The 22,967-nt window shown below is 38.0% G+C and overlaps 1 protein-coding gene and 1 long non-coding RNA gene across 5 annotated transcripts in view; one reads left to right on the top strand and one right to left on the bottom strand.

Moving 5' to 3' along the window:
- The window catches only part of zgc:171482 (zinc finger protein), a 128,173-nt gene that overhangs the window by 58,551 nt on the left and 46,655 nt on the right, over nt 1-22,967 (top strand). For all 3 annotated transcript variants that reach the window (XM_048205562.1, XM_048205561.1, XM_048205563.1), the window contains 2 exons: nt 5,570-5,729; nt 15,036-15,260. In XM_048205562.1, the coding sequence (XP_048061519.1) occupies nt 5,570-5,729; nt 15,036-15,260 (385 nt within the window). The remainder of the gene's footprint in view (nt 1-5,569; nt 5,730-15,035; nt 15,261-22,967) is intronic.
- Nucleotides 18,428-22,801, bottom strand: LOC125277214. 2 transcript variants are annotated; one of them, XR_007186850.1, is made up of 3 exons: nt 21,584-22,773; nt 19,398-19,620; nt 18,428-19,301 (listed from the first exon to the last, which is right to left on the bottom strand). It is a non-coding gene; the product is annotated as an uncharacterized LOC125277214 (long non-coding RNA). The 2 variants fall into 2 exon arrangements; XR_007186849.1 differs by having other exon boundaries at nt 18,428-19,620; nt 21,584-22,801.

The following is a 22,967-nucleotide window of genomic DNA, read 5'->3' as shown; positions in this document are numbered from 1 at the left end:
TCCAACAGTGTGTAATGTTAGCTTTAGCCACGGAGCACAGCCTCAAATTCATTCAGAATCAAATGTAAACATCCAAATAAATACTATACTCACATGATCTGATGCATGCATGCAGTATGCTTGACGAACATCTTGTAAAGATCCATTTGAGGGTTATATTAGCTGTGTGAAATTTGTAAATGCACTGTATTATAGTCGAGAGCTCGGGGGGGGGCAGGGAGCGCGCTATTTAAAGGGGCCGCAGCCTGAATCGTGCATAGTTAATGATGCCCCAAAATAGGCAATTAAAAAAATTAATTAAAAAATCTATGGGGTATTTTGAGCTGAAACTTCACAGACACATTCAGGAGACACCTTAGACTTATATTACATCTTGTAAAAACAGGTTCTAGGGCACCTTTAAAAAGTTTTACATACACAAATGAATAGTAGTTTAACATTTTCATCTCTTCCTCAAACAGAACTATTATATAGTTTCAGATGACTTTATAGCACACAAGACCGTTTTTATGGTGGGTTATTTATTTATTTATTTTGTCCTTTTTTCCCCCATTCATTATTATTACATTTAAAAGAACAGTGTAAACATTGGGCTGTTTGTATTTGTACTCCACAGAAGAATGTTTTAAACATCACTGATTGTTTTAGACTCACTCTCCATGTGTCTTCCCTCATACTTCCCTCACAGTTTTTCTGTTTCTTATTCCCTCTGAAATCAATCTGGAAAGATCTCACACACAGACAACACCATTTCCAGTGTTATAACAGGAATCAGTCAATCACTTCTTAACATTTTTCCTGCTCTCTTCACTGAGATTGTGATTCTAATTATGTTCAGCAGCTATTGATTTTATCTTGCTAGAACATTTATCTTGCTATATTTCTTCAGATATATATATAAGCATCTATAAAATATCTTAGAAGTATGTATTATATATGAATATGATTTGCTTATTTAATACAATCTCTGTGTACTCAAAATTGCACTTTTCAGACTCAAAATGTCCAAAAGTGGATGTACATACCGTGTCGATAACAGTTTTGTTTTCTCCTCATCCATCATGTTGTGTTTAATAACATTTTGTGGTGGAAATGATGCAGAACGTCTCAGTTACATATGTAGCCCTCATTCCCTGAAGGAGGGAACGGAGACGTCACGTCGGAGGTAGACCGACGAATTGGGAATCTCGCTAGAGAGACCAATCTAATTTGAGTGTAAACTAAACGAGCCATTGCACATTGGCATGCAATCTTTGCATCTGACTGCCATGCCTAGCTGCGTGGGTACAAATGTCAGCGCCCAGGAGGATGCAACACTTCAGGTAGAGTGAGCTTGCAACCTGAGTGGACAGGGCACGCCCTGTGCTTGGTAAGTCAAGGTGATGGCATCCACTATCCAGTGGGCCATCCTCTGCTTGGAGACAGCCTTTCCCTTCTGCTGGCCTCCGTAACAGGCAAAGAGGGGGTCTAAGGTCCTAAAGCTTTGTGTCCGGTCGACATACATTCATAAAGCTAGGGCTGGGTCTGCCTCCTCTGGGGGCAGCGTTTGCAGGTTCACCACCTGGTCCCTGAAGGGAGTGATAGGCACTGAAGTCAGCCGGCCCAAACTCTAGGCACGATTCGTAGAAAAAAAGGCCAGTGCAACTAACAGCAAAGTCTTCACAGTCAGAACCTTTAGATCTGCTGACTGCAAAGGCTCAAATGGGACATTCTGAAGTGCTCTGAGCACCAGAGTGAGGTCACAAGAGGGTATGGAGGGAGGCCGGGGAGGATTTAACCTTCTGGCCCCTCTAAGGAACTTGATGACCAGGCTGTACTTCCCAACCGATTTGCCTCCTATGGGGTAGTGATATGCCGAGATAGCAGCAGCATAAACTTTGAGGGTGGAGGGAGACAGCCTTTGCTCCAACCCTTGCTGCAGGATGAAAAGCACGGCTCTGATCGAACATTTTCAGGGGTCTCTTGGTTCGAACACCACTCAATGAACAGGTTTCACTTCAAAGCATTAGCATGTCTCGTAGACAGTGCTCATGCCGAAGTGATGGTGTTAACTACCTCTTGGGGTTGGTCACCTTGAACCTCTGCGTCCCGTCCAGACATGGAGTTTCCAGAGGTCTGGACGCGGGTGCCATAGTGTGGCCCATCTCTGAGAAAGTAGATTCTTCCTCAGAGGAATGAGCCAGGGAGGGAATGTTCCGAGGAGCATCAGTTCTGGGAACCAGGTCTGGTTGGGCCAATAGGGCGCAACTAGCAAGACCTCCCTGACTTCACACAGTGTCTGTGCAAGTAGGCTCACTGGGGGAAACATATTTGCATAGGCCCCGGGGCCAGCTGTGTGCCAGTGCGTCCGTGCTGAGGGTTCCAAACAGCTGGTAGTGGGAGGTTTTTGGAGAGGCAAACAGGTCTACCTGAGCCGCTCCAAAACATCTTAAAATCAGCTGGACATATATTTTTTTGGACATATATCTTTATTTAAGCTACTATTGTTCAGAGAGTATGAAATGAACACCCACCGTCCCGCAGTAATCTGTGGGTAGCCTACCTATTGCGCAGTGGTGGTGCCGATAACCTGTCCGTCTTGAAAATTAACGCCTTTGCGTAGACAGAGTTAACCAGTTTACATGCCTCTGCAGCAATATACATTTGATTACATTTTGGAGAACAGATGGAAGAAGATCCGTCAATGTGCATTTGATTATTGTTTGTGTTCAGATGTTCAGCGTTTATGAGCACGAGCACATGTAAAGAGTTTTCTCTCTTTCTTCTTTCAAATGTAGCTGTATACGTTATTATTATACAAAGCAAAGGACATGTAATGATATTCGGGTTACAGATGCCAGAAATAATGCTTCTCACTTCTGTGTTTGTTGCATATATATATATATATATATATATATATATATATATATATATATATATATACACTGCCCTCCAAAAGTTTGGAAACACCCCTGGCAAAGTATGGTTTTCAGCATAAATATTTATCATTTTTTGGTGCAAATACACTGAAGTAAATTGACATTATCATTGAAGACCAGCAATAATAATTTTCATTTTGATTACATAATAATGGCAATATATACATGTCAAAGTCAGACATGCCCCTTTGCCAGCTGTGATGCCTGGTTACTGGTTTAAACTTGGCCCAGGTTTGTAAAAGATTTTTGGGTCAGCACACCTTAATAGCTTCAACAATTGTTTGCCAATTAAGTTTAGAATACAATGAACCAATTAGAACCCAGTTTAGGTCAGATACCTGCTAATGGTGGATATTTTGAGGAATCGTTTTTTTTTCTATGTATAAACTGTTTATGTAATAAAATATGTTTTCGTAGTTTGTGTTGTCCCTTATCAGTGCAAAATTATCAAAAATTAAAAAGGATTCATGCCAATATTGTCCAAAACCACACTTTTCTAGGGCGTTTCCAAACTTCTGGAGGGCAGTGTATATATATATATATATAGTGTATATAACTATTAACTAGCTACTTGAGTAGTTTTTTTTTTTTTACTCTTACTCAAGTTAAGATTATTACTTTCAATTTTACTTTGAGTAAATATTTCTATAAGCGCTTGTACTTTTACTTGAGTACAGTTTTTGGATACTCTACCCACCTCTAGTTGGTTCCTCAACATGATCCTCAGGTTCATGCGACTGGCTGAAGAATCGAGGCAGAGGCACGGGAACCCCACCTCTCTTGAAGTATTGGAGCCATGACCACAACTCCGAGATGGCCATGCTCCCGCAGTGGGAACATGCATGACTCATCCACGAGTGCCACTTCAGCGTGCTTAATGTCCAGACACATGAGACACATGAGTTTTTTGAAGTGCTCGGGAGATCTCGACCAACGCTGAAGTGCTGTGACACCAACACGAACAAGAGGCTTCTTCCAAAAGAACTGGCTTTAAGAAAATACTCTTAGTAGATTTGTGGAGCAGAAAACAGTTAAACCGCTTGGCTCTGAAGTGAAAAGCTGATATGCGCTTGCACCTGCTGCTCATTTGTATCCACGCGGCTAGGCGTGGCAGTCAGATGCAAAGATCGCATGCCAATGTGCATTGGCTCGTTTAGTTTTCACTCGAAGTAGATTGGTCTCTCTGGCGAGATTCCCAATTCGTCAGTCTACCTCCTGAGAGACTGACTGAAAGGGAACCTGATTTCACCAAGTGCAACCAATCAACCAATCAGATTTTAGGGACAATTAGAGTTTATGTCAAGTTTAGGCTTACATTCAGGGTCAGGTGTTTCTACATCTGTTATTCACCTATAATTTCCCTCTGATTTTAGGGATAACTTATGGGTAGGGTTAGGTTTAGGAGTAGGGATTTGGTTAGCATTAGATTTTCAGACAGGAATGTTGTTCCAGGATCAACAAAATATGCTGACCCAGGAACACATCTAACTTGGCAAAATCAGGACGTGTGGAATTGATGTTGATAGAAATGACAGTTGCATGCATACATACATGTTTTGTTGTTGTTGTTGTTGTTGTTAACAACAGCAATTATTGCTAATATTAGTTTTTATTTATTTATTACTTTTATTTATGTATTTATTTCTTGTATCTTTAGACAGATCTAATATTTTTATTTGAAGGTTTTTCTGTTATGTAGGTCTACAAAGGCAACATCTTTCCAAGTACCTCACATGCAACCTGCTAAAATATCCCCTGGGGTCCACATTTCCTTGCCTGGGAATCACTGATCTGAGGATGCTCTAAAGGAGTGTTTGCTGTGCTCATTCCAGTAACTGACTTTGTTGTGTTTATAAGAGATGATAAGCTGAATTGTTGCTTTGAAAGGCAGGTCAGTGAACTGGGACAGTTCTTGGCTGCTTTTTTCGCCTGATTTACTTAAAGCTGACCTGTTTCCTGCTGGACCTGACTCAGAGTGGGGGGTTGGGAGAATGCCAAGGGCCCCGTCTGTGCTAGAATTGATAGTGGCCCCATAATCCACAGTCCAGTCTCCAGAGACGAGAAGGACAGTTCAAGCCACTGGCATCAGCTCGCAGCACACACAATGTGGCCGTAATCATACTTGTCTGTGCTCGTTTTTACTGACATATGAATATTCAAAACATCTGACTGTTAGATTCTGTAATCCAAAGTACATCTGATCAGTTGTTGATGGCCAGAGAGCACTGGCTGAATATTTTATTTGTTTGTTTTCTTGATGTCCATCTGAAAAAAATCTGAACAATTTCAGAACATTGTATTTTAGCACTTCTTATGTTACTGCTTCCACAATTGTTATATTCCTCATTTGCAAAATGATTCATTTGCAAAAAGATGTTTGCACCTTTTTTAATAGTTGTGTATGAGAAATGATGTAGTTATGTATTGAATGTAATTAATTGCAAATGGTAAATCACTTAAGCAAGAGATTCTTTCACTCTGCAGATTGAAATTTTTATTAGACTCATTATTCATACCTCAAAACATCAATATCCACCTTTCAATGTACGTTTCTGATATTTTTTTCATAAATGCATTATATGCATTAATGATTTTCCACCTTGGATGTAAACTATGCATATTCTATATGTCCTGTATTTCTCTCTTTTTAGGACAGTGCAGAGAATGAGGTGGACAGAAATAAATGTTGTACGCTCTGTAACATGTTCTTCACATCTGCCATCGTGGCTCAGTCGCACTACCAGGGCAAAACGCATGCTAAGAGAGTTCGCTTGGTGCTGGGAGAGTCACCAAGTCTGCCCACACCCACAGGTAAGATACGCTAAATTAAATGGATATGTATTCTTGTTTTTTATTACTTCATATAAACCTGCTAAAATTAATCTTTTCTTTATAAAATACTTTTTTTGTTCTTTTTCCACTTTTACTGATAGCCGAGTAGATACACTGTACAGTAGTGGATTGGATATAGGTGTGCTCAGACAGTTATGAATCAGAGCTGTAGGAATACAGCAACTGGTTCATGCATGAAGCTCAGAGCGTGAGACTCAACCTAAAGTTCAGTTCTGTCAGACAGGCTTTGTGTATGACTGCCAGCCCAGCTGTGTGTGCAGTGGTAATGAAGCTTTACACAAGCTCCAGTGAGTGTCCTAGAACACTACAGGGATCCACAGACACAAAGACATCAAGAAACATAATATTATACTGTAGAGTATTGTAGCTGTAGCTGTCTGTTAAATGTGCAAAACTGTGATAAGGATGCAGAAAGCAAACAATCACTAAGTGCTCAGAATGTGAGATGAGAGTGATCTAGATCAGGGGTGGCAAACGTCGGTCCTGGAGAGCCACAGTCCTGCGGAGTTTTGCTCCAACCCTGATAAAAACTCACCTGCCTGTAGCTTTCTAGTAATCCTGAAGACCTTGATTAGCTTGTTCAGGTGTGTTTGATTAGGGTTGGAGCTAAACTCTGCAGGACTGTGGCTCTCCAGGACCGACGTTGGCCACTTCTGATCTAGATGATCACGTTTGAAGTATTTTATGTTTTTGGAAAGTCTCTTATGCTCACCAAGGCTGCATTTATTTGATTAAAAAGAGTAATATTGTGAAATATTATCATTTAAAATAACTGTTTTCTATTTGATTTATATAATATATTTCATACATTATATATATATATATATATATATATATATATATATATATATATATATATATATATATATATATATTTAAAAATGTATTTCAGTCTCTTTGATAGCAAAGTTGAATTTTCAGCATTATTACTCCTGTCTTCAGTGTCACGTGTCACGTTATGGACTCTTAATTTGATATTCTGTTTTGTTTCCTTTAGTTCCCAATTCTGCCATATCATTCTAATATGCTGATTTGGTGCTTAAGAAACATTTCTTATTATTATCAGTGATGAAAACAGTCATGCTGCTTAATGTTTTTGTGGAAACTGTGATTTTTTTTTTTTTTTTTTGTGAAACAAATTTGTTAGAACATTATACATGTCTTTACTGTCACTTTTAATCAATTTAATGCATCCTTAAATTAAAAAAAAAAAAAGAAAAAAGTTTTGAGTGTGTTTTAGAGCCTTTTGATGATATTCAGTAGTTGTTTTGATTGTTTTGTATTTAATCTGAAAAATAAACAAATTTATGGGGGAAAATAAGCAATTTTTAAAACAAAAAGAAAAGAAAAAAGCACACAACTAATAAAGCAAAATCATTGCATAAGGCTGAAATAGTCTACAAAACAGCATTTAAATAGATTTCAGCTGAATTAATTGAACAAGTTTAATACTTCGGGTTTGGTGTTTAAAACAGAACATTAAGCTGCCTTGAAAACATGATGTCTCTGATGACAAATGGTTTTATCTGTGTCCAGTGTAAATGAATAATTCAGAACTTGTTTACAAATGACTGGACATAATGTGATGTATAGCAGTTAAAATTGCATCTGAGAAAAAAGAAAACATCATCATAGAATATAATTAGATTTCTTTTTTCTATTAAAAAGTGTTTGAAGTGATGAAGACAGGAGGACAGGCTCAAGCATCTGAAGCATCACTGATCAGAAGCTAAGCAGTTAAAATGTGTGTTATCCTTCGTGTGCTGCAGAAAAAGCCAGTAAGATTGCAGAGAGGTCGTCTATCTGTTTTCTTGCTTGAAGCACAAAACTGCCTGAGAATAAGGTCGTGCCGAATCTGCCAGAGGCATCAGTGAAAATGTGTGACTCAGGGTCAATGTCATGTATAAGCTAACTGGAAAATTATATTGAGCTTAAATGGCAAATAAAAAGAAAGAGCAAGGCATTCCACTAATTCATCCATATCAGTCCATTCATTCATGCCCGTATCATCTTCCTAACTAACCATCAGCCCACTCAACCACCAACCTACCCACCTACCCTGTGTAAACATGCCATAACTGTAGGTTGCTTGTGGTTGCCAAGCAATGTCAACTGATTACAAGTGTGCATATTTTAGCTAATTTCCAACTGCTTTAAACTTGGCTCAAATAAAACATATTACTATTTTGTATTTTAAATATTTAGGTGATATAATGTAAAGCTGTTTGGCATTAAAAAAAGAAATGAAGCTCCTTAAAGGGCTGTTTACACAACACTGTTTACAACAACTTTTTATGCATTTTGGCCATTCATTTACACAACAATGGTGTTTTGGGTGCCTGAAAATGCAAACTTAAAGGTCCCGTTCTTCGTGATCCCATGTTTCAAACTTTAGTTAGTGTGTAATGTTGTTGTTAGAGTATAAATAAAATCTGTAAAATTTTAAAGCTCAAAGTTCAATGCCAAGCGAGATATTTTATTTAACAGAAGTCGCCTACATCGAACGGCCAGTTTGGACTACATCCCTCTACTTCCTTCTTTAATGACGTCACTAAAACTAACCTCCGCCCACAGGAATACACAAAAAAAGGGGGCGTGCTCTTGTTGTGCTCCCACGGAGAAGAGCAAGAGTTGTGTTTGTAGAGTGTGTTTGTCGCCATGTCGTCGAAACGCTGTTATTTTCATCCCGCAGTCCAATCACCTTTGTTTGGCCTTCCCAGGAACGCTGTACTTAGAGATCAATGGTTACAATTTATGTTTAACTCGGTTCCCGAAAATTATAATCCACATGTAAAACTATGTGCAGCACATTTTGCTGAGGACAGCTTCCTCAATCTCAATCAGTTTAATGCCGGATTCACACAAAGATTATTCTTGAAAGATGGAGCAGAAGCTGCTGTCGAATCACAACACAGGAACCGCTGGCACAATCAGAACTCGTTACGTATTTCTGAAGGAGGGACTTCATAGAACAAGGAAGTCATCAGCCCGTTTTTATGACAGTGGAAACAGCGGTATACAGATAAGTAAATTATGTGAAAAATACTGTGTTTTTTTACACGCGAAACATGAACACGTTATATTGCACACTATAAACACAATCACAGCTTCAAAAAACCACGAAAAACGGGACCTTTAAAAACGGGTTTCAAAGTGCAAGTTTTTGAAAAATATCCCGTGACATGAATTTGTGAAAATGTCACACATGCGTATTAGTTCAGTCTGTAGGCATGTCTTTTCCATTTTTAGTACATCGTTGTCATGTAAATGTACCCTTAATTATGTGAAGTATTTAATTCATTAAAATATGAAAAAATTGCTATTACTAATGTCACTACAAGAAATTTATTCAGTAAGGATGCATTAAATTGAAAAAAATAAAGACATTTACAGTACAATATTAGAAAATATTTATATTTCAAATAAATACTGTCCTTTTGAAATTCATATTCATATTTAAAGAATCATAAAAAACATCACAGCTTCTACAAAATTATTACCAGAAGAACTTTTTTCAACATTGATAATAATAAGAAGTGTTTCATGAGCAGCAAATCAGCACATTAGAACGATTTTTGAAGGATCATGTGACACTGAACACTGGAGTAATACAAAATTCAGCTTTGCCGTCACAGGAATAAATACATTTAAAATATATTACAATAGAAAACAGTTATTTTAAATTGTAATAATTGTCACAATCCCTGCCTGTTTTCCTGTGTCTCCATTGTGTGTTCACCTTTCCCTGCTGCTGCTCCCCTTGTTAGTTACCATGGACACTCATTGGACCAGGCCCCCTTGTTAACTCATTACCTTGTTAAGCTTGTTTAGTCTTGTTTTCTCACCCTATATAAGCCTGGTTCACTTATCCATTCTCTGCAAAGTCTTGTTTAGTGTACAACTGCAATTCTGAGTGTTCCCCTGGTTTTGTGTTTCCTGGTTCTTTGATTATTGCCTGTCTTTGGATTTCCCAGTCTGCCTGTGTGTTTCTGTTTGGACAGCCGCCTTGTGTATTTTTGACCCTTTGCCTGTTTTTTGACCTCAAGTGTGGATTACCCCTTAAATAAACTGCATTTGGATCCTCAGCCTTCGTGTCTCAGAGCAGTTAGTAACAATATTTCACCATATCACTGTTTTACTGTATTTTGATTTTGATAAATGCAGCCTTGGTGAGCATAAGAGACTTCTTTCAAATAAATAAATAAATAAATAAATAATAGGTAGCGCTTTACAATAAGGTCTTATTTCTTAACATTAGGTGCTACAGAGGATGTTTTGTTTTATACATTTTTGCAATATTACTTGAATCTGTCTTTACTAACTGATAAAAGACTATTTATTAGGTGCACTGAAAGGAATAATATTAATATACATTATCTGTGCACGAGGTAGGGCCTTAAAAACATCAGCCAATCGTTTACGCGATCATCGCGTAATCCAATACTCGTGCACAAGTTTTGGGAGGTGTTCCCTCGAAATGAGCTGTGAAGGAGGGGGGTTGTTCTTACGCATGCGCTCATTTCAAAAACTCACTAACAGTCTTTGGTTTCTCAGTCGACAAAAAGATCCTCTTTAGCACCTTTAATGTATTAACTACTTGAACTAACAATAAGCAATACATTTGTTATAATAATTTAATTATCTTTGTTACTGTCAGTAACAAAAAAGTCCATTGTTTTTTTCTTGTTAGTTCACAGTGTATTAACTAATGTTAACAAATACAACTTTTGATTTAAATACTGTATTAGTAAATGTTGAGATTAACATTAAGGGTGCGTTCACACTTGTAGTTCGGTTCGTTTGGTTAATTTGGTCCGAACCAAAGAAGAAAAAAAAACATTTAGTCCTGGTCCGGTTAGCATTCACATTGGCAATTTTATCACCGAACCAAAAGATACCGAACCTTAAGGCATAGGGATACATTCACAACGTGATTGGTCGGATTTTATGACGTATTGCCTATTTTGAGACGGAACTTACCGAACATCCAAAACAGTGCTGTTTCCTGAGGTAAATGTGCTCGTTTTGTGTGCGTAGAGGTGCGTAGCCTGCATGTGATGGTATTTTGGCCAGCTGGGAACTCGTGAAGAGCTTATAAAATGTGTAAAGTAGTCAAAATACCGGCGGGAATCCATCCGTCATACACACAAATGATCTTCTGCATGGAGACGCGCGTCTGATTAGCCTGGTAATACCAGACTCTGCTACTTCACTTTGCTTCATAGACAGAGTCTGGAATGGCATAATAGAGAAGTGTTTTCTCTCTCGCTAGGGGACGCTTGTCTGAAGTTTAAAATCATTGGTTACCCGTAAGCCAATCAGATACGTTTAGTTATGACGTATGTTATCCGCCTGTACAGCCGCATCGAAGCACAGACATCATGCATCTAACTCAAATCTATGATTGAACTTCCACTGTAAACCTGTTGTAAACACATGATGATGTGAGCGAAATACCGGAGTGAACATGGCTGTAAACGACTTTTGCAGATTATGCGAAGTTAATGCATCCCGAAGTTTGCATCCCGTGTCTCGTTTCCCATTTCGCGGTCGTTTCGGTTTTCGATTTCTCTAACCTACAATGTAAAACTCGGCACTTAGCATCTACGTCACGGCTCTCAGCCCGCCCTCTGTTCGTTGATTGGCCCGGCTGTTTCCAGACCGGTGGCAAACACAAAGCTCTGACGCTGTATCAGACTGAGTACAGAAGCGAAATGAAATTGAGCGGAAGTAGGAAGTCTGACGTAGTCAGGCTAGCGTCTGATGCCTGTGATGGGCAAACTCGCGACTATGACAAGAAAAACCGACATGCGTGAGGATTCTGTCCTTTTTAGGGTTTTGTCTTCCTGTTTTTGGTTCGGTTACATGTCTTTGGTCCGTGTTGCGTTCATATATCATTCGAACCGCACCAGAGTTCGTTTTGAAGCGGACCGAGACCCATCTTTTCAGCGGTCTCGGTCCGCTTGTTTGGTGCGCACCAGGGTTTGGATGGCAGCGTTCACATATGTTCAAATGAACCGCACTATCCGAGCAATCGCACCAGGGTTCGTTTTAATCGAACCAAACATGACAAGTGTGAACGCACCCTAAGAATATTAAATGGTGTATAAGCATTGTTCATTATTAGTTCATGTTAACTAAGGACAGTAAATAATGCTAACTAATGAAACCTATTATAAAGTGCTACCAAATAATATAACAAAATGAAAATAATGCATATCATTATTAGAGAATTGACGTGTTACACATTTCCATCAGCATTGTGCCCTGAACAGATCCACCTCTAAATTGGATTTTGCACTGTGAAACAAAATTGATTCACAATAGACACTTTCAATCATTTGAGCTTTGGACACTGGATATTTGCCAGTTTGGAAAGTCATCAGTGTGGGCAGTAATAAACACTAAACTTGGGCTAAAATTTGTGTTAACGTTTTTTTTTTTCAGTCTCTCTGTCCATATTTGTTCACTTTAAAATGATCTTAACCACAATCACAAATGACTACTTCTGGCATCAGGACAAACATGTGGCATCTGTTTCTATCTTTAGCCTGCCAATGACTATTGAATTTCATTTCCTGTTATAAGGGGGGAAATTATTTCAATTAAGCAGGGTAGTGTTTCTTACAGCCTTCTAGACTAATTCCACTAATGTGTCTGGTTCTCTATACAGTAGAGAATTATAAAATATACTCAATGGTGTGAATGAGAATGTGACCATCATACAAATCAGAATTCTGTGCGTTATTTATTCTCTTTTATGTTGTTTTTTTTTCAGTCTTTTGTGACAAAGATGAATTTTAGATGGAGATCACACAGTAGACGGATTTATAAAGTATTAGCAAAACAATATGAAAGGACTTTTCCACAAATTTAAAGATAAAGTGGTAGAATAGGGGTTTCAGGAGAGATTAGAATCAAAAGTAACCTTCATGAAAATCCAGACTGCTGCTCACTCGGGAAAACTCATCAGACGAGGATCGGTGCTGACAGTCGAAGCGGATGTGATGGCGTTGCCCTTGAGATATATACCTGCCCAACCCCTGTCTCTTTCTGCTCTTCTTGTCACTCTGTAAAATCATCTTTGCTTTGGGGTTCATCTACAACATCTGCCAATGCACATCATGCAGTGCTCTGTAGGAATAAATACATAGATGTGTATGTTAGGGATATGCAAAATGATTTTATATGGAAGCCCTGCATAAATGCACAGTTTTAAGTTGTCCAGCAGACCCAGATAAGACGTCAAAAGGATGTTCACACAGCATGAATTCTTGCTTTCAAAAGGAACACAACAGAATGAAACAAAACACATGGGTCTCGAGAAAGATGAACTATTTTTAACTCGATACATCTTCTTAAAAACACTCATAATTATCTAGAAAGTATTGTTGAATACTGTGAATTTGTTACAAAAGAAGTGCTTTGATGGCTGTATCGGTGGTGCTTTAAAGCGGATTAATTTAGTGACGCAACTTCTCAGAGAGGATTTTAACATGCTGACAGATCAACAGTAGCACACTGTCAGCATGCGAAAAATCCTGCTCGAAAAGTCTCTAAATTCTTTATTTAAAATATTAGAGCTAAAAAAGAAAATAATATAGAAAAACTCACTATTCGAGTAGTCAAGCACCCTGACCAACCCTAATGTCTGTATGCATGTTTTGTCAGATTAAAAAAGCTGGTTTTAAGTGATCCATGCACAGTGATTTGAATCATCATTGCTCATCTAAGTGAGAAGTGGGTGGTGAGAACAGAGAGGTGTAGTTACTGTATGTGTTCTTGGTTGCTACAGTATGACAAATCAACTAAATGAAATGAACAACTTCCTAGCAACCAGTGTCCAATTTGAGATTAACCATCAGTGACCCACATATGTGTGGATTATATATATTTATATACACACAACATGGCACCATTGCCATCTGTTTTGATCAAAATTTGGCAATATTCTTCATAGATAGATAGATAGATAGATAGATAGATAGATGAAAGCATTGTTGCTATGAAATTTTTCAGAATCCAAACTTTAGTTATAAGTACTTTTAACCTAAAAGCATTACTTTATTGATTTAAATAGCTGTTTAAATTTTACTACAATGGGCCTCTGAGAGTTAAGGGAATAATTCTGTCATTTACTCACCTTCACGTCATTCCAAACCTGTACAACTTACTTCTGAAACATAAAAGAAGATACTTTGAGAAATGCCAAGTCAAGTCAACTTTATTTATATAGTGCTTTTTACAATGCAGATTGTGTCAAAGTGATAACAGGAAAATAATTTCGGATGCACAGCAGCTCTATAAGAAAATGATGTCATTGTCCATCTTAAGTAAGTTCAGTACTGATTTATTCCATTGTAAAAAATCATTAGTTATTCATTTGGTTTGTTTATCTATACAGCAGCTCTGATGTCGCAGTGTGTCTCAGAGTCCATACAATGGAAGTCAGTGTTCACCAAAATTGTTTGGTTATCAACATTCTTAAAAAAATCAACAGAAGAAAGTTAGTCATGCAGGGTTGGAAGAACATGAAGCTGAGTAAATAATGACAGAACTTATTATTTTGGAGTGAACTTTCCTTTTAAGAGAAAGCAACCTCTCTGGAAATGCTCACTCATTACATTTGGAAGAAAGACTGGGATTCTGTTGCATATTCTCTGCTATATTGATAGATTTTATGATTGTAAAGGGTTAGAGTTGTCCTTCTAAGGCCCCTTTTATGCTCCTTTCTTTCAGTTGAACTCAAAAGTGAGACATTTAGCAGAATTGTTCATGGTTCTTTTATCAATACAATGAAATAATGAAAAAAAAAAAAAAAAAAAGTACTGTAAAAAGTTACTGAACAACAAATGTACTTTACAGGGTTTTCAGCATCTTTTGGATTTAAAAGTGCAGTAAACAATCATAGTGTGTTTAGCTCATTCTAACCTGCGGCAGTGTCGTGTCCTGTGGCTATTTGGGGTTAGTAACCATGGTAACAATTCCCATGGTGTCTTTGAGAGTGTCACCTGGAAGATCAATCCATTCGCTTGCTTTTTCCTCATAAGATGGAGGAAGCTAACCTAACTCTGGGGTGAATTTTCATCTCCACATGTGCTGACCCTCTATTGACCTGCGTAGATTAGGCTTGGAGCCATCAGTGTGTTTGACAGCAAGGTAGTTTCAGCTGCACTCAACAGAATCTGTATTGTTTGCTTTAGCTCATAAAGGCTATATTGATGGAAATTTATATATGGTGAATGAAAATTCTGTTCTGTGCAGAGTCGGCCCCGCCCACCCCTCAGACCACAGACCCTCCCCCTCCCTCGTGGCAGCCGCTGACCAATCACGGAGAGGCGGGCAAGTACTGCTGCTTGTGTGGCGCCTGGTTCAACAACCCACTAATGGCACAGCAACACTATGAAGGGAAGAAGCACAAGAGAAACGCAGCGCGGTCACGACTGCTGGAGCAGCTGGCTGGCAGTCTAGATGCCAATGAAAGTACAGGTCAGTCTTCAATTACCTGAGGTTTAAATGTCATGCGACTAATCACATTTTGGAGACACAGGAAATTATGTGAACTAAATGTAATTGTGTTATATAATCAACTGATGAATTCACAAGAATACACTTCACTAACAACTATACTGAGCCGTGACATCAAAGCAGACAAAATGATTAAGAAATATTTCTTATTATTATCAACATTGAAAACAGTTGTGTTGCTTAATACTTTTGAGGTGACACATTTTGTCAGGACTATTTGAGGAATAGAAAGTTCAAAAGAAAGGGTAGCTACAAGGATGCAATTCAGAATCCATGCATTTTGTAGCACATGTTTCTTACATACATCACATACAGTACAGTACCTCCCCTTCCTCTGCTTCCCACAATTGAATCCTGTCAGTGACTTTGTGCTCTTCAAATGCATATTTCACATTGATGTAATAACTAGACATGTTAGTCATACAGTGTGTGATACAGGTATCTTGACAGATCCCATAAGTCAGTTCAAATGAACTGAGTCATATCGCAGTGGTTGCCCAGGGGTTTCAACAAGGTCGAGTGGAGTATCGCCTTCGGATACATCTCAAGAACTAGATCCGTAAGACTTGAGAGTTACTTTCCCCAAGGCAAATTAGCAAAAGGCTTGTCACTTGTCTTTAGGAACTAAAACTCAAAGCGCTTTGATTTTGATTTGCCTGCTATACTGAAATGAACAAGTCAGTCCAATTCGGGCTTCTTTTGTTCAATAGTTGTTTAAAGACATATTCAGTGACAATCTTACTACATAACCATGAAAATTAAAGAAAAATTTAAATTATGTCATCATTTACATAATTTCTGTGGAATATACAAGAAGACATTTTGATATTTTTTTTGTCCATAACATGTCATGAAAACACTGATTGGCTGATCAAGATGATTGGCATCTTGACTTATATTGCAGGTGCTGGTCATATAATTAGATCATCAAAAAGTTGATTTATTTCACTAATTCCATTCAAAAAGTGAAACTTGTATATTATATTCATTTATTACACACATACTGATATATTTCAAATGTTTATTTCTTTTAATTTTGATGATTATAACTGACAACTAAGGAAAATCCCAAATTCAGTATCTCAGAAAATTAGAATATTACTTAAGACCAATACAAAGAAAGGATTTTTAGAAATCTTGGCCAACTGAAAAGTATGAACATGAAAAGTATGAGCATGTACAGCACTCAATACTTAGTTGGGGCTCCTTTTGCCTGAATTACTGCAGCGATGCGGCATGGCATGGAGTCGATCAGTCTGTGGCACTGCTCAGGTGTTATGAGAGCCCAGGTTGCTCTGATAGTGGCCTTCAGCTCTTCTGCATTGTTGGGTCTGGCATATCGCATCTTCTTCTTCACAATACCCCATAGATTTTCTATGGGGTTAAGGTCAGGCGAGTTTGCTGGCCAATTAAGAACAGGGATACCATGGTCCTTAAACCAGGTACTGGTAGCTTTGGCATTGTGTGCAGGTGCCAAGTCCTGTTGGAAAATGAAATCTGCATCTCCATAAAGTTGGTCAGCAGCAGGAAGCATGAAGTGCTCTAAAACTTCCTGGTATACGGCTGCGTTGACCTTGGACCTCAGAAAACACAGTGGACCAACACCAGCAGATGACATGGCACCCCAAACCATCACTGACTGTGGAACTTTACACTGGACCTCAAGCAACGTGGATTGTGTGCCTCTCCTCTCTTCCTCCAGACTCTGGGACCCTGATTTCCAAAGGAAATGCAAAATTTACTTTCATCAGGGAACATAACTTTGGACCACTCAGCAGCAGTCCAGTCCTTTTTGTCTTTAGCCCAGGCGAGACACTTCTGACGCTGTCTGTTGTTCAAGAGTGGCTTGACACAAGGAATGCGACAGCTGAAACCCATGTCTTGCATACGTCTGTGTGTAGTGGTTCTTGAAGCACTGACTCCAGCTGCAGTCCACTCTTTGTGAATCTCCCCCACATTTTTGAATGGGTTTTGATTCACAATCCTCTTCAGGGTGCGGTTATCCCTATTGCTTTTACACTTATTTGTACCACATCTTTTCCTTCCCTTCACCTCTCTATTAATGTGTTTGGACACAGAGCTCTGTGAACAGCCAGCCTCTTTTGCAATGACCTTTTGTGCCTTGCCCTCCTTGTGCAAGGTGTCAATGGTTGTCTTTTGGACAACTGTCAAGTCAGCAGTCTTCCCCATGATTGTGTAGCCTACAGAACTAGACTAAGAGACCATTTAAAGGCCTTTGCAGGTGTTTTGAGTTAATTAGCTGATTAGAGTGTGGCACCAGGTGTCTTCAATATTGAACCTTTTCACAATATTCTAATTTTCTGAGATACTGAATTTGGGATTTTCTTTAGTTGTCAGTTATAATCATCAAAATTAAAAGAAATAAACATTTGAAATGTATCAGTCTGTGTGTAATGAATGAACATAATATACAGGTTTCACTTTTTGAATGGAATTAGTGAAATGAATCAACTTTTTGATGATATTCTAATTATATGACCAGCACCTGTACATAATGTTGTTTGGATCCCATTGACTTTCAAAATATCTTAGTATTTCAGAAGGGGAAAAAAGTCATACAGGTTGGAACGTGATCATGAATGAGTAAATATTGACATTTTCAATTTTGGGTAACTGTTCCATTAAAAGCTTCTGTTTTCCATAAAGTACAAAACGTGGATGATGTTTTATTTTGCCTAGATCCATAAAATCACCATAAGTCTCATAAAAATGGTCCAGACCACTCAAGCACTCTAAGTTTTTAAAGTCGTTGTTCATTGTTTATCCTCACTGTAGCACTGTATGTTGTTTAATCTTACCATATCATAATTACAACATGCAAGAACATCGTATGGACTAGTATTATGGGGCTTTTGGTAGTGAACTATTCCTTTAAGGGGAAAAAAAGGTATTAAGAAGGATTAACCGATGTGTGAGGGAAGAACTGTCCTAATGTTCCCTTAAATACCAGCAAACTGATCAGTCCAAGGGTAATCAGAGCTTCAGGCTCATGAGACATCAGTCACAGAGAAGAGTATTGTCCAAAAAGAACATGTGGATACCTGCCAAGACTCAGCAGGTAATTGAGATTCTGCATTACCAGAGATAGAAACACACAAATCACAATGCAGAGAATGAACAAGCCAAGAAGCCATGCTTTATTTTTAACTGCTGTTAACAATCCTGCCTTAAGAGTCCATCATAAAGTCATGCATTTAAAAGGTCTTGGGCGGACACACTTGTTGCGCCGCTCATAGTGTTGAGAAGTACGTAGTGTTTGCCTTTCAATACAAATCCTGTGGAATCTGCAGTTGTTGATGGTTTTTGTCAAGCCTTGAGGCAACAAAAACAAAAATGGTACAGTTACGTTTGCATTCTGCATAAGAGATTATCATTTTCCTCAGCCATGCCCCAGCAGGATGCCCTTGTCAGGAGCTTTTCACTTTGAATGTCACGTCTATTGAAATATCAGCAGAAATGCTGTTGATTACAAAAGCCTCTCATCAAACTGCTCATCACTCACAAACATCACATCTCTGTATAGATGCTGTTAGTTAAAGTTGAAGTATGTTAAAATACATTCTCTTAACCCAGTTTATTGTTCATTGACTACTATCAGTCTGCCATTCATTTACATTGTTTACTTTGATGTGTTCAGTGTAGACAGCCCTCAAAAATTTTTGGTGCAGATATGTTTTTGGTACTTTTTGGAGCTTGAGGTCACAATAAACTGTCAGTGTATGGAAAAGATTCCACTAGAAAATATACTAGAAAATATACATCATCAGGGTGAGTAAATAAGGACAGACTCACTTTGGGGTTCAGTTGGGGATAGGTTTTGCAAGACAAAGTATTTAACACTGCCCAGCCCAGCCTCGTAGCCACAGTCCTGAGCATCTCGACCTGCTCAGCTTTGGTTTGGTCGTCCCTCAGGGAGCTGTCAAGACTTCTTTCATCCTGTCCTCTCTCATTCATCATCCTCATTAGCAGCCTGCACACGAACTGCATGGTACATGCAACATACAGACGGACACACGTGTCCCATTTTTAAAAGGAAAAGATAATTGGAGGGAATGCAACAGAACAGTTTTCACTGACATGTAGCTATTCATTATCCATCGAGCTTCTCATCAGGTACAGGAAGCCATTGGTAGGGCTCATCTGAGAGGTGACTGCTAGCGGATCCCAGCCCAGACTCTTGGCTATTTTTGTGGAGAACACTTCAGATGTAATTGCCTTCCAACTGAGGCTAAATTTTGTTGCTGAGAAAATTGGTGTGCAGCACAGCCCTCTCCTGCTGCAAGCAGGATTTCATTTCCCCCTAAACAAAAAATCAGGGAGAGTGACAAGCTTTAGGATGTAAATACCAGCTCGGTGCTGGAGAGCCTCCTGCCATTTCGTGAACGGAGATATTGAAAGTGCAGCGATTTGCCCTGCTTAAAATTGCAAGAGCAGTTTATGTGCTTCACAGAATCTGTAAAAAGCCAAGGACGAACCAGCATCTTCCTGTTCCTTCATATCCACCTTTACAGGCAGGATTAAAATTGGCATTGAAAATGGATTATTATTGTTGTGACCATATAAGAGAACTTCTGTGCTTAAAAATAATGATAGAATTATAGAATTGAGTGCAGCTATTCATTATGACCCAATGAATTCATGAAAATATAGGGTTTAATGAATATAGAGAGATATGAATCCTCCATTAAATGTGTGTGTAATTGCTGGAGGGATCATCTTGGCAATTATCTTATTATTTGGTAGTGACAAGATTAGATGATCATTAGGTTCGCTAGGCTATATTATTTATATATATTTATAATATATATATAATTTTATTTATTATTATTTTTTTGGTCCCACTTTATATTAAGTGGCCTTAACTACTATGTACTTACATTTAAATTAATCATTTGATACAATGCACTTATTGTGTACATGCATTGTACTTATATTTTAAAAACACCTGCATGTAATTACATCTATAATTAATTTCTGTAATTACATTTATAATTACACTGTTGATCCATCCCTTACACATTACCCCTACCCTTAAACCTACCTATACCACCAAAGATTTCCCTAACCTTACCCATATCCCAATTCAATAGCAGAAAAAGTGTTTTGCAATTCAATATGAACCCAATAAGTACATTGTACTTATTTTTTGATGTAAGTACATAGTAGTTAAGGCCACTTAATATAAAGTGGAACCATTTTTTTATATATATTTTAAAATGTAATTTTTTCATGTGATGGTAAAGCTGAATTTTCAGCAGCCATTCAGAGTTCATTCTAATATACCGATTTGCTGTTCAAGAAACATTTCTTATTCTCAGTGTTGAAAATATTGCTGCTTAATGTTTTTGTGAAAGACATGATACATTTTTAATAGGGGTGTAATGGTACACAAAAATGACGGTTCGGTACGTACCTCGATTTTGAAGTCACGGTTCGATACAGGTTCGGTGAGAAAACAAAACATTTTTTTTTTCTCTCTTTTTTTTTTTTATTAAACAATGTTTTACTGAACCAACTGTGTCTCTGTCTTTAAATGTATTCAATTATAATTAAAATGTTCTTAAGGATAAAAAAAATCTATCTCTGCTAATGCTGTAAACTATTAGGGAGCCCTTACTTGCACATTACTAAAGGTTACAATTAACAACAGAGCCCAAATTATTAAATTCAGTTACTTTTTTTTTTTTTTTTAGATATAATCATCAACACTCAAATAATAATAAAAAATGGATGTATTGTAAGCATGTAAATTACACTGTTTCTCCAATTCGTTGTTGAAATATCTAATCATTTACACAGTGGCTGTCATAACTTGTTTTCATGACGGATTTATTTAGGCTTTACACCATGTCCTAACTGACTGGACGCCGCGACACGCGATAAAAAGTATCTTTTCCATGTTTTTGTCCTAACCAGTCGCGCCGATTCTATTTTAGGAACGGTTTCTATTTCTCCGCGACGTCGCGGCTGGAACAGCAACACAAAGAACGGCAATGATATCAGGTGCTGTTTATATGCTTTATTTAATGTTAAAAGCGTCTCATATGAGTTTGAATATCATTCTGTGTTCCCAGCTTTTTATCTGTAATGAAAACAACACTGGCTAATTCACCTCAGATCTTGAAAATAAATAAATGGGCACAAGTCAACTCAATGCGACCAAACAAGTGTATGCTATGACAAAGATTGTTTTCAGTCATTCCGTATGTACTTTAAATAATGTTTAAATTGTGTAATATTTATGAATTTTACTATGTACTTACCCATTTCATCTTGTCTGCTGTGCTCTTGCCAAGAGAGCCCGCCCACACTCTCTTCTGAGTGGATGTGGTTTTTGATTGATTTTATTGCTTGCTTGTCGCTGGAATCTTATGCATGGCATGTAGTTAGGACACGGTTTTCATTTCCTAGGACTAACCAGGCTGGAAGACCAACTAAGACCAGCAACTGTTACAATATATGCAGTTATTTCCAGCAGGGAATTATTCAGAATTCATCACAGTTCAGCTTAGCTAATGATAATACTTTTGCATGCAATGCAGATCATATTTACGGATTTTCTGACCTACTTTTCAAAATGTTCTTATTTTTAATGAAAGAGAGTCACATTTTTGGCTTAGTTCTAATTTAATACTCAAATCCAGAGTAAAATAGCACTAGTAATCAAGTCTTTCTTTCTGTCTAATTTGGCACGTTTAATAATTTAGTGGAATTTTCCGAGTGCCTTATCTATTTGGTAGCAATTTCCTGGGCAAGAGAAGAGAAACTGATTGATGGCCTATTGTTGGAAATAAGTGTGACCTCTTTTCCCACAAGCCAGCAGTTAGGAGCAAACTTTAATCTTCTTCTAGTAAACATTCATCTCATACCCTGAGCCACATCTCCCTCTCTCTCTCGCTCTTTCTGTCTGTCTTTCTCAGTGGTTCTTTTGGCATCTCAGTCAGTTTAATTAACTGGGATTAGAAGCCACCACAGTGTCTTCCAAGGCTTGTTTATGAGTACCACACTAAGAGGTCATGAGGGGTCCTATGAAAGAAAATCCCATCACACAGAGCTTTTTAACAGAAACAAACATTCTGTAAAGCTACTTATGAAGTCTGAAGGCCAAGTTTTACATTTTTAATCAGTGAAAGAAGATTGTCCCAGTGTAGTCTTCAGCTACTGATAGAATATCCAGAATATCTTTAATTTTCAGTTAAATGCTAATTCTTAATTAAAAGACATAGTAAAGTAGCAAGAGTTTGGCAGAAAAATAAATGGTTCTCAGACTAAAGCAGCCTGTAAAGTGTGTTTTATAAGGTCAGTTAAATTTGTATTGCAATATTTCTCAGTCATGCCATACATCCTGTTCATATTAATAGCTTGCTATGAATAGTGTTTTGGATTCATTACACATATTTGCTGTCACCATATGTTTGGTGTACTGACACCACAAGCTGTCTGTGAACATGCATCACATCACTCTCAACTCACAGAAAGCATCCAGAAAGCTTCATTAGAATGTGTGTGTGTGTGTGTGCCCGTGTTTTTCTGACATCAGGACACAAATTTGTATAATGACATGGGTATGACACAGGTATTACAAGGAGAGGGTGAATTATGAGGGCATTACCCCATGTCCCCATTTTTCAAAAGGCTTATAAATCA

Source organism: Megalobrama amblycephala, linkage group LG10 (genome assembly GCF_018812025.1).
Source record: "Megalobrama amblycephala isolate DHTTF-2021 linkage group LG10, ASM1881202v1, whole genome shotgun sequence".
NCBI lineage: Eukaryota > Metazoa > Chordata > Actinopteri > Cypriniformes > Xenocyprididae > Megalobrama > Megalobrama amblycephala.
Note: the sequence above shows the minus strand (reverse complement) of the source record. Positions and strands in the feature narration are given on the sequence as shown.